At 44.6% G+C, this 14,070-nt stretch overlaps 1 protein-coding gene across 2 annotated transcripts in view; it reads right to left on the reverse strand.

Annotated features, from left to right (window-relative positions):
• The window catches only part of TAF15 (TATA-box binding protein associated factor 15), a 29,076-nt gene extending 23,486 nt beyond the window's left edge, over positions 1–5,590 (reverse strand). Inside the window, exon 1 of one of the 2 annotated variants that reach the window (XM_027087412.1) lies at positions 5,497–5,590. In XM_027087412.1, coding sequence (XP_026943213.1) covers positions 5,497–5,503 — 7 coding nt within the window. In that variant the 5' untranslated portion in view covers positions 5,504–5,590. Of the gene's footprint in view, positions 1–4,814; positions 4,971–5,496 lie in introns of those variants that run through there. The other variant, XM_027087413.1, reaches the window with a different exon arrangement.
• Between the last annotated feature and the right edge of the window lie 8,480 nt (positions 5,591–14,070).

Genomic DNA, 14,070 nt, shown 5'->3' on the forward strand with positions numbered 1-14,070 from the left:
GTGTAAGTGGATGACATCAAATTTGCCACTTTTCTACAGTAGAGATCTCCAATCAGACTGAACAAGAATTTTTTTAATCCTTAACTACTAAAATATTGAATGAAATCCTGACACAAACTACTTCTTTTATGAATGTGGACATAAGGCTACCTGAGATGAAAAAAAAAATTGTGCATCACTGCCCATAATAATATGACTAGATTTGTAACTAACCAAATAAGAAAAATATGAAAAGAATACAGAACCTAACTGGATCATAAAGAGATTAGATGCATCTATCAAATGGCAAAGGAAGTTAGTTTCAACCAGTTCAGAAACTAAAAAGGATTACTGTGGGAGGAGGGGGTGTATGAATAAAACAAATATACATACACTGGGGATGCATGAAGCTTTAAGTTAAATTATATCCCAAGGCACTGACGTGGGTTCTCCCAGTAACAGAGTGGAGTCCAAGACCTTATTGTACTTTGGCTCAGGCAAAAATTATAGAAGTACACAGCACATATGTCATATGACCCTGGCTTAAATCTAATAAGTATCAGAGCTCTTAACTCAGTCAACTTCAGCTTTCTGAAACTGTAAATCTGACTTCTTTAGCTGGCTGACTTTAAAACTCTAGAATATAGAAATAAGAGTACTGACCAACAAGTCGAGCTCTTAGTGAAAGTAGATGTTTTACATTCACCAGAGAAAATCAGTTTATAAATGTTATTTATGGCATTTTAAACAACTGCTCATTATGAGTACTTGACACTTGAGCCTTGTATCTGGGCCCATGAATTATTTAGAGATGCTTTTATTTCCAAGTGTATAGGGTTTTGACACTCCCTGTGGTTTTGTCTTCTTATTCCATTGCAGCCAGAAAAGGTATTTTCTGTACTATTCCAGGTATTTGTTAGGATTTGCTGTTTTTCGCTTTTCCCCTTGGTAAACACTTTTACTTACATAAATGTCTCCTATGTGCTTGAAAAGAACTGTATTATCTAAATGTTGAAAGAATTCTGTAAATCCGTAAGATGATGCTTGTTAGTTCTATTATTCATATTCTTACTCATGTTTAGTCTACCCGATCTATTAATTACACAGAGTAGTATGTTTAAATTTTTTTTAATGCCCTGTTTGACTCTGTATTTGTCAATTTCTTTCACTGAGTGTTTTTTTGCTTTCTACACTTTGAGGCCATATTGTTAAAGCACATAAAAGTACAGATTTACAGCTTCCTGGTGAATTTCCCTTTTTTTTCTTTTTTGAATTTCCTTTTAACATTACATGAAGACTATCATTAAAAATGTCCAAACTTTATTTTGACTGGTAATGTAACTAAACAATCTTCCTTTTGGTTGATGTTTGCCTGATTAATATTTTTCTCTCTCTATACTTTTAACACTTCTTATTCTGATGTTTTAGATGTATGAGAGCATACATCCAGATCAATTTTTCCCAATGTGAAAATCTTTGTCTTTCAACTGATGTTTTCATATTTTTATTATTGTTACTTTTTATTTATTCCTACCAGCCTATACTAGACTCTCTACTTACCAGGGTCTTTTTTTTTCAACTCCTTAACTTCCTTCTATTGGATTTTCCTTACTCCCTTTCCCCCTCTACTGCTTTGGAAGTTAGACGTTCAAATTCTGTTCTTTTAATAAGTCACTATTCATAATTTAAAGAGTATGTTCAATTCTTAACATGCATTCTTGATAAAGGTCAAAATGATCTTCGACCTCCACTAGCATACAAGAACTTTAATGCTATAATGCCAATCACAGCCTTCACCTATTATTTTGCTTCCACTTTTTCTTTCCGTTATCTTTTGCTTCCACTTTAAAACTCTAGATTCCACACAGTCAATACTTTTTATCTACTGCATTTGCTTCCTCTGTATCTTTTTGCATCCCACTCCTCCCTTTCGGATTTCTTTTATTAGTTCTTTCAGCAAAGGCCTGAAAGTGGTATTCTTAGTCTTTTATTTGCGTAAAAAAGTCAAGGTCAAATGTTATTTTTCCTCTAAATTCCAAAGATCATTTAGTGGCTTCTTAAAACTTCTAAGAAGTCTACCAATCTTACCTTTTCTCTATTTCCTCTGATAGGTCTGTCACTGGTATTTCATAATCTGCAGTTTCACATTTATGTATCTAGGTACGAATTGATTATGTCTCATGTTTGAGACTACTGCTTCTTGATCCATCAATTTTGGAAAACTCTCAACTACCTATTAATTCTTCACCATTTACTCCTTCTCGAACTCATATTAGATATATGACAGGACTTCACAATCTATTTCCTATACTTCTTAAAATTTCAATTTTCATCTTTATCCTTCTGAACTGAATCCTGGGTAATTGTATCTATTTTCTACCTCACTAATTATTTCTTCTGCTAGGTCTATCTGCAATTCTACTTGGCCACTTTTTCCATTTCTAGAAGTTACACTTGACACTTGATTCTTTTTCAAATCTACGTAACCATTTTCCACGTCTTGGTCTTAGGGTTGATTACTTCTTTCAGGTTTCTAATAATTTTAAACACATTAATACTCGCTTTCAGACTATCTATTAGGGATTCAAATACCATCTGTCACTCTCATTTTGGCGAATTGTCTTCCAGAATTCTGCAATGTTTTACTGTGAACTTATGTTCTGCAAGGCTTGTTTTTTCTGTAAGATTCCTCGTGACCTAGGCTCTGAAATTTCCTCAGAAAAGGTTTTTCGTTTGTTTTTACTAGAAACCCCAAGGTTACTGTCAGTCGAGAACCAATTTTTATGTTAAATTTCTTGGCCTGAGGTTCCCTGGACCTCATAACTAATCTAAATGTACACCGAAACTGTATGAAGCACAGGTCCCAAGTTACAAATTCTCAGGAAAAAACTTTTTTCCCTCACTCAAGGCCCAGGCTTCCTTCTTATCTCCTATCCTGGTACAAAGGTTTTTCTAGTTCATTCTTTCACTGAAGATACAGTCCTTCAAACAACCAGGTTTTATGTAAGGGTTCCCATTACATGGCTCTAATGGTCTCAAGGCTGCATTTCATGTCCTTAGTTATTTGGGCAATAAACTCCAAGTCTCTGAATGAGACCTACACCCTTCTCTATGCCTACTATGCTGGCTTCTACTTCACTTCTGGCAGCAGGGGCTCGCCCTTTGTTTTATGTAAGTTCTTGCATTTTTAGCTATTCGTATACAGAGGATTTACAAGTTATCTTAGGCTGTCATAGCGCCAAAAGAAGTTTCTTGACTTCGTAATTTTTATATGTATAACTGATATTAGATTTAACTTCAAAGGTGTCAGATAATTCACATTTGTCTGAGAGTCTGACTCACAATATTTACAACTCTGATTTATTTATTATGTAAGCATTTATTTTATTACGCTTGTAAGTCTGTCCTGTCAGGCACCTGTAGTGGCTGAGTCAATTTGATAAGTTAAATTTACAATATAGTTTGGAATGTTTAAAGGACTTAACTAAACTTAATGTCATTAGTTGTTTAGGGGGGAGTCAAAAGCATTATTCCTATTTTTATACAAAGTCGAAAGTATTATTTTTATACACAAATTACAAAATGTACAGAGTATATAACAACACTAAGTAGAACTTAAAAGATTCTAACTCTAATTGACTTAATGTAGAAACAAGCAATTATTAGTTCTTTTTGACATGAAAGTCAATTTTGATGTTAAAAAAACTCAAATTACAAAATGACAAGTGCGTGCTGTCTTGGTAATTCTAAAGACCAAGGATAATGGATTACCCAGCTCACACACTATTATGACACACTGAAAATCCTGGATCTTACAAACGGTACAGCTCTAAAACTTAATTTTCCATAAAAGCTACCCAGTCCTACAAAAATAAGCCATTGCTTTAAACCAATAATTATGTCAAAAATCGAGACAAGTCAATGGTTTTTAATGAGCACTGTATACATTGAAATGGTAAATTTCTGCATGAAGGTGGGAGAATCTTAAAAAATTTTTTTTTTACATCACGGATGGGTTACACACCCTCCTGAGTGTACTTCTATGTACTTCTGTGGAGCTTTACCAGACTTCATTCCAAATTATGCAGCTGGTAAAATATGTACCAATGTCACCTTTGGGGTAAGAAATTATTTCTTGCTTGAGCAAGAATTAAAGAGACAAATTCTGTGCAATTAACAGCCTCTTACATCAGGTAGATGCCCCTTCCCCTTAAAGATCAACCTTCTGGCTTAACATCAATGTTAATCTAAAGAATGTTTATCATTTCCCTGTCCAACCATTCTTGCTAATTTGGTCTCCTCTCAGCCTGCTCCTTCCTTTTTGTCACATATTTCCACTCTTCTGCAAAACTGGATTACCTGGGGTGGGGGTGGGGGTTGTGTTTTTGGTTTTTTTAATATCAACAAGTCCTCCCTTAAAAAAAATGTAAAATACTCTGCCAGCAGTCATTTTCATCCCAACCATATGGCTTTCAGGGACGTGTTCTGCTTTTCCACCTGAAAAGTAACATGTAATTCTCAGGATGGTTCCTAGCAAGTGGGGAGCCGGGTCTTTCTTTGCAGCCTGAGATGTGCCCAACAACAGAGGGCCTTGTGTGGCAGCTTGGACTGCTAAGCCAAGCGCAGACCCACGTCCCGGACTTTATATTCTACTTTCGCAAGACCTAAACGGGCTGTCCTGATAAGACCAAGGCCTCTATTTCTCTTTCACACAACGGGGGTGCCTCTGTCAATTTAAAGTGCTTGATGGAAGACTGCCTTTCCTTTGGTCTGTATGTTTCAACGTAAATGCCACAGGGACCTACAAGAGCCCATCAATAATAAACAGGGCTCACTTTCAAGCTCGTGCAGGAGATAAACAACTGAAGAGGTGAAGATGACAGAGAAGGGTGAAGAGGAATTATACGCAAGCACCCCCATCTCGAATCCGGGAGGCTGGTGCGGAGGGAATGACGACATGTATGTAGGATTTCGTGTCAGGCAACGTCGTTTAAAAGGGCTCCCAGAGCGTCAAGGCCCCCACCTGATGAATGGGTGAGTCAGGAAGGCCCAGCTCCACGTCACGGATGGGGAAACTGAGGGACGAGGCGGCGAGATGACTGGCCGGAGGCCTCGCTGAAAGATCTGAGGCGGAGCGGAGAACCAGAAGCACCGATTCTCTCCGGCCGATGCTCTAATCACGGGCTCCCCCCGCCCCTGCGATGGCGTAGCGGCCTCCGCCCCCCGATTCACACACCCTCCCCCGGGAGCAGCACGTCGCCTCGGGTTCCAAGGACAGGGCCAAGAGACCGGGGGCTCGAGGCGCTCCCGCCGGGATTTGCAGACGGAGAGCGTTGGGAGCGTGCGTCCCTCCAGTCCAACATGGCGGCGGCAGCGTCCGCCCCCCACCCCACCCCCACCCCAGCCTCCCTCAGGGCCGGAGACTTTCCCGCGGGGCCCTCCGGTGGGCGGGAAGACGGCCCAACCCCGCCGGGCCCCTTTTCGCCGCTGCCGCTGCTCGCTGAAAGTGTCACCTACCCGACATGACTAACGGCCGCGGCGCAGAGCCCCCACAACCCGCAGAGAACAAGGAATACCAGAGCCAAGCGGGGCCGTACTGAAGGCGGCGCGGCGATCTGGCCCCGAATGCGGGACTTCGGCAGCCAATCAGAGGGCAGCGGGCGGTACCACAACGCCACGGCTCGAGGGGTGGCTCTGTGCTAGACCAGAACCCAGAGGACTTCAGAATCCCCGTTCCCCCCTCCTCGGACGGTACCATTATTGAGAGGGACTTGTGGAGAGGCCGTACCACTGCCGCGATCGGGATGGGGGAGGGGACTGAACCTACCCGGTACGTCCTGATTACAGTCCTATTTTTCACTTTATTGGATCTAATAGAATTCGAGGTTAGGAAGCGAAACAGGAGAGCCTTATAAACGCAGATTATATGGTTAGAAAAGGAAATTTCGAATGGTATGTCCTAGTTCGCTCCGCTTGGGCTGCAGAAGGCTTGAGCCACCTGGGGGTGTTGGGAGTTGCTGAGCTCCGGGCCGTAAAGTCGTGACTAACTGCGGGACCAAGTCGCCTCCCGGTTTGTTGTAACTAACTTGCCGAGTAACAGATAGACTACAGGGTGATACTGGAACAAACGTGTGCCTTAAAACGAAATCACACACAAACCGGACCCTGAGGATGTGTCAGGGTAGGGGGTCGAGCTTTAGTTTTCGGTGCTAGGATAATAGCTAATTCTAATTGTCAGGCACCTTGCATCATCTTGTTTACTTCTCACAACAGACTGATGAAATACTATTCCCACGTTACAGACGAGAAGGCAGAATTCACTTGCCCTGGGTCGCACTACTGGTAAATGGCCAATGTGGAATTGGAATCCTGGTAACCAGGCACCACTGCCTGTGGGTCTAACTATTCTGTTGCCCTGCCTACAGGGGACTCAAGCTCTCGAGTCTGAGGTGAGGCTATGAAAGCTCAGAGAGAGCACACAAGGACATTTTCCCCAAGGGTGACGTGACATCTGATGAGACAAACCATAGGTGATGTGCAGAAGCTGACCACTTCTTAAGTGGGGAAAAGTGTTTTCAATGACTTGGGACTTCCACGGTGGTCCAGCGATTAAGACACCACACTCCCAATGCAGGGGACCTGGGTTCGATTCCTGGTCAGGAAATTAGATCCTGCATGCCGCAACTAAACACGTGACAAAGAAGATGCTGTGCAGGCAACCAAGACCGGGCCCAACCAAATAAACAAATACTTTTTTAAAAAAGTGATTCAGTATGTTTGGAGTTTACCCAGGAGGGGAGTGTAGTAGGAGATGAAGCCAGAAAGTTAGGGGGCTAAAGAGCTGAGACCTTGTAAAGTACATTAGAGTTTGTGCTTTATTGAAGGCAGTGGGTAACTCCTGCCAGATGATTTTAAAGAAAGATCAGATTTGCATTTTCAGGTTGCAATATGAAAAATGTATGGAGATAAGAGGTGCCTAAAAGCAGGGAGACCGATTAGGTGACCAATGCAATAATTCTGGTGAGGGATCATAGTAGCCTGGACTTAGGTTGTGGCTGCGGGGATGGAGGTAAGTGAGAAGATCCCTGACATACTTAGGTAGTAGACTGAGCGAGATCTGGTGACCAATTTGGGTGGGAAAAGAAGTGAGAAGTCCAAAAAAAAAGAAGCGAGAAGTCCTGGGTAAATTCTGAGTTTCACACCTGGACAAGTGGGCAGGTGGTGGTGTCATTCACTGTGACTGGGAAAAGGAGGAGGGGCAGGCTGGGCTGGAGGTGGAGTGGTAAGTTCAGAATTACTGCCTTCAGGTCAGAAAAAGAGGCATGAGGTCATCTCTCTTCATTATACTAGCAGTAAATGAGAGCTCAGCTCTAGAGGTAGAGGGTCACAGAGCTCTCTAGGCAGGTCCAAATAAGCAAGGCTAAAGAAATAGAAATTCTTTCATGACTAAAAACAATTTAGCCATTCACTGTATATATTGAGGAAGGCAACCCCAGAGGAGGAGATGGGCAGAAGAGAATTCGGTTATTGCCAGTGGGGGGAGCAGGGAACACGATTTCTAGGTTTTTCTTCCTCTTTTTTTTTTTAATTTTTTTTTTTTAGTTTATTTATTCTATTATTTTTGGTGGGGCTGGGTCTTCGTTGCCACGCGCCGGGCTTTCTCTAGTTGCGGCCAGCGGGGGCTACTCTTTGTTGCCGATCGCCGGCTTCTCATTGTGGTGGCTTCTCTTGTTGCAGAGCACAGGCTCTGAGCGCGTGGGCTCAGAAGTTGTGGCATGCGGGCTTAGTTGCTCCTCAGCATGTGGGATCTTCCTGGACCAGGGATTGAACCCACGTCCCCTGCATTAGCAGGCGGACTCCCAACCACTGTGCCACCAGGGAAGTCCCTTTTCCTCTTTTTGAATTTTTTTAAAATTAGACTATTTTAAAAGACGGATATACAAAAAGTGTTGCTCATCATCAACCCCTTAAGTTTGTACCACCGTTCATTCATGCATTCTTCACTCAGCTGCCATCTCCTGAGGTCTACTAGGTGTCAGGCCCTGGAAGACCTAGAAATAGAGAAACAGAAAGCAGGATGATTCCTGCCCTCCAGGAAGGGCCTTCTCATAACAGGGACAATACAAACCTATGATTCCAATAAACTACTGAACATGCTAGAATTGGAGGGTGCAGAGGGTGGTCTGAAAACACAGAGGAAGAGCACGTAGCCTACATGAAGGGTAGAAGGGTTATTAAGGAAGTCTTCCTGCAGGAGATGCCTCCTAAACCGAGCTTTGAAGAAAGAACAGGAGTTAGCCGGGGGAGTGTATATCGGGAACAGCATGCTCCAGGCAGCAAGGGCTGTATTTGCAGAGACCGGGAGAGAAGAGGGTTCTGGGAGTTTTTAGTGATTCAGTCTGGCTGGTCTGTGGAGTTGCAGGGGTGGGGAATGGTGAGAAGTGAAAGAAGTAGGCAGAAGCCACATTTTGAAAATCCTTGTGTGCCTTGTGGAGGAGTTTGGATGTTAAATTTAAAACAATAGAGAACTTCTGAGGAATCTAATCAAAGGAGTGACATTTAGTTTTTTATATCTATTATCTCTTTTAATCTGGACAGCCCTGTGAAATAGATATTGCTGTTATCCACATTTTGTAGACTGAACACTGAAGCATGGGGAGGTGAAATTCTTTACCATGTTCACGCAGCCAACTAGGGACAGAAACAGAGCTCACAACCAGGCCTTTGGGCCAAGCCCCGTGTTCTTTTTGCAGTGTCTGTGGTCTCCCAAACTTGAAACAGAGAACTCCCAGGTCTGCATTGTTCTGGGGCTTCTTTCCAAGGGTCCTTCTCTACCACAAACTGACTCCAGTGCCCTCCTGCCTTCCAGGCTTTTGCGAGGATGATTATCTGCCACAAACTTTAACCCTCACTCTATGTATTTAGGGAAGACAGCAGGTACTTTTCATATATCAGCTTTAGCAGAATGCATCTGGGAAGGTCTTAGTAGTGGGTCTGTTTGCCCCTGATCCATTCCTCGGGTCCTCACTTGGGGAGCTGACCCCTGCAAGCTGGTTTCAATTTCATCGATTCCCTTAGGCGGTAGCTTCCAGCTAGAATGGCCAGGGAGCATCTCAGTGGGAAATTAGGTGGTAGAAGAAAGGGAGGATCAAGGGTTATTTCTCCTCCCCCACCCCCCCTCTGTCTGCCACAGGAGGTGTCTCAGGCATCACCTATCTTCTCCAGAGACCCAGTTTCACTTGGTGACCCTGGTTCTTGGGCTCCAGAACCCTACCCCTCCCTTCATCCCTCCAGCCTATGGTTGGTAGAGTCTTCTCGCTGTTGATCATTTCTGAGTTGCCTCCACCCTGTTTGGCTTCCCAACGCTTCCACCACTGGTGTAGGGCCTTGTAGGACACCGCAAGGACTGTGAATTTACTCAGAATGAGAAGGGAAACCAGTAGAGGGAGCCATTTAGCAGAGCGCCAATAGGATCTGAGCTATTTTACCAGGATTACTCTGGCTGCTAGCTTGAGAACAGATTGTAGGGGGCAGGGAGAGGTTATTACTCCCACCACAGTAGAAACCAGCCCCCAGTGATCTTTTGCCTCTTTCAAAATCCTGTGGAACTCACAATTGGACCACATAATTCAGGGCTTGCCTACCTGCTTAGAGACCAATTTGTTCTGTAGTTGGGTTGCATCATTCATCTCTGAACCCCCCAGTGCCTCATACAGCACCTGAAACAGTAGGCACTGAAAAAAGGGGGTGGGGGGGACTTAAATGAATGAATAAATAAATGATGAAAAAAATGGCATGACTTGTCTAGAAACTCCTCAAGCTCAAAAACCTCGTCCAGGACTTCCCTATGTCTCCCATGGGGCACAAAGTAAGTGTTTGGTGAGTATTTGTTGAACACTGTAGGCCTGCTCTGTGCCAGGTGCCCTCATCACCCACCTGCACCCCACAGAGGGGTCCCTGGAGCCCCACACCTCCAGCCTTCGTAGAGAGCAAGCCTCCCACGGGGATGAGACTGACACTCCGCTGCGGCAGGGCGGGAGGAGGCTCCTTGTGAGTGACCTGCTCAGGCACTTCCTGTTTGGGGTGGAAAGGAACCAGACACTTTCCTGTTAGCAGGTCTTTTAAGCAAAGCCACAGATGCTGAACAGGTCCTGGCCCGGCCTTTCAGGCCAGATGCCTGGAGGTTAGACGGCCTTTATGTAGAAGGGAAGTGGGGCACAGGGCCAGATTGGCCAGCCTTTTATTGTGTTCCTGGCAAGTCCCCTGGGTCCTGGTGTGAGTAAAAAACAAACCAGAAGAGGCTGACGCCCTGCAAGCTGTGATGAGGGTTAGGGTTGATGGGGCAGCTCTGAGCCAGAAAGCATTGTTTGGGATGAGGTAGGTGTTCATGCAATCGTCCTGGGGCAGGACAGGCTTGTGTATGTCGTGTGGATATGAGTGCATTTGAGTGTGAAACCCATGTGAAGAATACATGCAAGTCGCTTATGTCTGTGCACACAATCCCCAGCACTTGATAAGACTGAACAGTAATTAATTGTCTAGCTTGCTCCCCATAGCAAATCGGGGTAGTAGAAAAGGCAGGAATTATTATTGTCCCATTTTAGATGGCAGACACAGAGAGGTTAGTTGACTTGTAAGGGTCAACAGAGTGTGAAAAAGGCAAGATTCAAACGCAGGTCTGTGTCGCTCCAAATTTCTTGCTTCTTCCAGTCCCCTAGGAACATGGCAGGTGTGTATGTACAGGGTGGTAGAAAGGGAGATATACTTGTGAGCATGACCCAGGCTGATGAGACCACATCCACCTGTTCTGGAGAGAGGAGATCTCTCTTCCAGAGGTGGAGGTGTTTGCTAGAAAGTTAGGGCTTCCAAAATTGAATCACAGCTTAAAATGCACAGAGGTTATGGTCAATAATAATCCAGATTATCACAGCTAAAGTCCTCGCATCTCTGGAGAAAGCCTCCTCGTCAGCCCTCCCAAACTAATCTCACATCCTCATTATTCCTCTGATTATTCCTATCATTGTGGTTTTCAGACGTTGATCATTCCATTAGTGCTTTTCTCCAGAGCTCAGAATTCCTTCTGATAACATCTACTTTGTGTTCTGCACATTTCCTGGGGTGAAGGAAGGGGCAGAAACAAAGCTGATTGTTTCTCATATTATGAAGAGAGAAACTGAGGCCCAGAGGGGCCTTGTCCAGGTCCACACATCCTGACTGATTCAAGGGGTCCTGGTCAGGAAGAGGACTCAACGGCCAGCTGTTGCCTTCTGTCAGGCAGGAACGAATGACTGGGCAGCTGCCAACTATTCCCCTGGGCAGGCAACTTGCCCAGCCCCTGGCATGAGTTCCTCAGAAGTTCTGTCCACTCTGGGAGGGCTGGGAGGCACTGTGGATCTAAACCGAGCCCCAGTCCAGGAGGAGGGAGGGAGGGGAAGCAGCTCTCTTTGAAGAGGAGCTATGGAGAGGACTGCCGGCTAGTTGGGTCAGGAAACTGCTAAGCCAATATGTGGAGGGAGAGAAGGAGAGAGCCAGAGTTTTCTAAAGGAAAACCTAGAGCTATTTTCCTCTTAAACTTTTTTTTATAAATTTATTTACTTCTTATTTATTTATTTTTGGCTGCCTTGGGTCTTCGTTGCTGCCCACGGGCTTTCTCTAGTTGCAGCGAACAGGAGCTACTCTTTGTTGCGGGCTTCTCATTGCGGTGGCTTGCCTGTCTTTGCTGCGGAGCACCGGCTTTAGGCCCACGGGCTTCAGTAGTTGTGGCTTGCGGGCTTAGTTGCTCCACGGTATGTGGGATCTTCCCGGGCCAAGGCTCGAACCCGTGTCCCCTGCGTTGGCAGGCGGATTCTTAATCACTGCACCACCAGGGAAGTCCCTCCTCTTAAACATTGGTATCTAGTATTTAGTGATCCAGCAGGTCTGGAGTGGGACTCAGGAATCTGAATTTTTAACAAGTGTCTCCAGGTGATTCAGTGCAGGTGTCCAAGAATCACATTTTTAAAAAATGAAATCTACAATTGACTTTAATGTACGTCCCTAAGTAAGAGCTTTTTCTTTTTCTTTTATTTTCTTTTTTTTGGCCGTGAGTCATGCGGGATCTTAGTTCTCTGACTAGGGATCAAATCCATGCCCCTCAATTTCCTCACCTGTAAAATAAGGATGCTTATAATAGTAGCTTTCTCATAAGGAAACTGCAAAGATACAATAACATGATTTATGTGAAGCACATAGCACATACATGGTGCATGTTAATTCCTCAGCAAGTATTAACCATTATTATTTGTTCCAATTCCTCCTTCCCACCTCCACCCCCACTCCCACCAGAGGAAGATACAAGTCCCTATTGGATTAATATAGGGACTTGTCACCACAGTATTGTTTTGGTTGTGGGCAGTCTTTGGACCTTGCTTTGAGGATTCCTGCTCCAAAGCCGTTCTCCTCCCATCACTCTTCTGATACCCTTGCTGTGGATAATGTCTTTCCAATAAACTACCCTGCCTTTCTCATCTCTCTTTCCTGCTCAGTCTCCCCGCCAATGGCAAACAGCCCTCCTTCACATCATCCAAAGTGATTTGGCTCGGGATGTGTCCTGGAAAGTAAAAACATACAGCACGTCAGTTGTGGAGCTGCAGGTAGGCCCCAGGATTCCTGAAGATCACAGAATTTGGTGCTCTGGGACTTATGAGTAAGCCTCATAGGCGGTCAGGGAACTGAATCCCCCTGCTCCCCTCATTCTAACCATGGATACACACTGTCTTTTTGGGAAATAGACATATCCTGTACAGAGGTATGGTTGAAGCCCAGGGTGGGTGTGTGGGCAAAGAAAGCTCTGTTCTGCATAAACTCTTGCAGGCACTCGCAAGCAGAAATGGAGTGGGGAGGGGTGAGGATAAGATGAAATAATCCAACCAAGGACACAAAGGGAAAGCAGAGGAAGTCAACTTTCGAACACAATAGTGGTGCTAGTTTTCAGGTTCCTGGACCAGGGCTAACCTCGGCACTGGGCTAACCAGGGCACTCTCTAGGATTGCCAGATAAAACAGAGGATGACCAGTTAAACCTGAATTTCAGATAAACGATGAATAATTTTTTAGTATAAGTATGTCCCAAATATTGCATTGACACATACTTATACTTAAAAATTATTTGTTGTTAATCTGATATTCAAGCTCCCGTACTAGATTTAGCAACTCTTCTCGATGCTCAGCCCTTCAGCATCTCCCTCCCCCAGGCTCACTGCAGGGCTTTGCCTGAATCTGTAGCTGTGTCCATCTGTTCTGTCCTTAGCTGAGAACCTTGGTCACAGTCTGCCGCTAGACTGAAAGCTCTCTGAGGGTAAGACCCAGGCCTTGTCCACCGTCTCCATTCCAGGCAGAGATGCTCCCTATAGATGTGCACAAGGGCACCGGCAGAGAGGGGGCATGAATTTACGAAGAAACCCACCCTCAACTCTGCCCGCAGCGGAGCCGTTGCCGGATTGTGTCTGAGCCCTTGAAGGGCGCCTTTTTCTCATTGATCTGCCCAAACGAGCGCCTGTTTCTAATTGGTTCGCCCAGAATGAGTGTCCCCTTTTCATTGGCTAGTTGTGAGGTGAGCGTGGCCTATTTCCAAACAGTCTGCCCCAGGAACGCCTATTTCTGAGAAGTCCAATCAAAGAGGCGCCTTTTAAAAATTCCTCTGTCCAAGTAGCGCCTTTCTCTAACAACACAAAAACATCTTGTGCACTACTAAGGCCCTAAGACTTCGGATAAGAACACTGCGTTACATTTGCTTAGCGCTTTATAGATTCCAGATTACCTTTACACACATTAACTCATCTAAACCCCACATCGACCCCCACAGGTGGGTATCATTGTGCCATTTGCCTTTTACAGGTTAGCAAACTGAGCCTGGAAGAGAGACAGCAAGCCGTCTGCAGTCACTAAGGCGGATAATGAAAACAGTTTACTTTTGCTCAGTACGAGTTTGACTAAGCTTTTCACGTAAATCATCTGTCCACCCTCACTAGGACTGTGTGGGATACATAAAGCCAGGCACTTTACACTCATTTTCTCAATCTTCATGCAACTCTGGAAACTAAATATTATTCAC

The sequence above is a fragment of the Aethalodelphis obliquidens genome, unplaced genomic scaffold, assembly GCF_003676395.1.
Source record: "Aethalodelphis obliquidens isolate GAN/ISIS:26980383/991018 unplaced genomic scaffold, ASM367639v1 scaffold58, whole genome shotgun sequence".
NCBI lineage: Eukaryota > Metazoa > Chordata > Mammalia > Artiodactyla > Delphinidae > Aethalodelphis > Aethalodelphis obliquidens.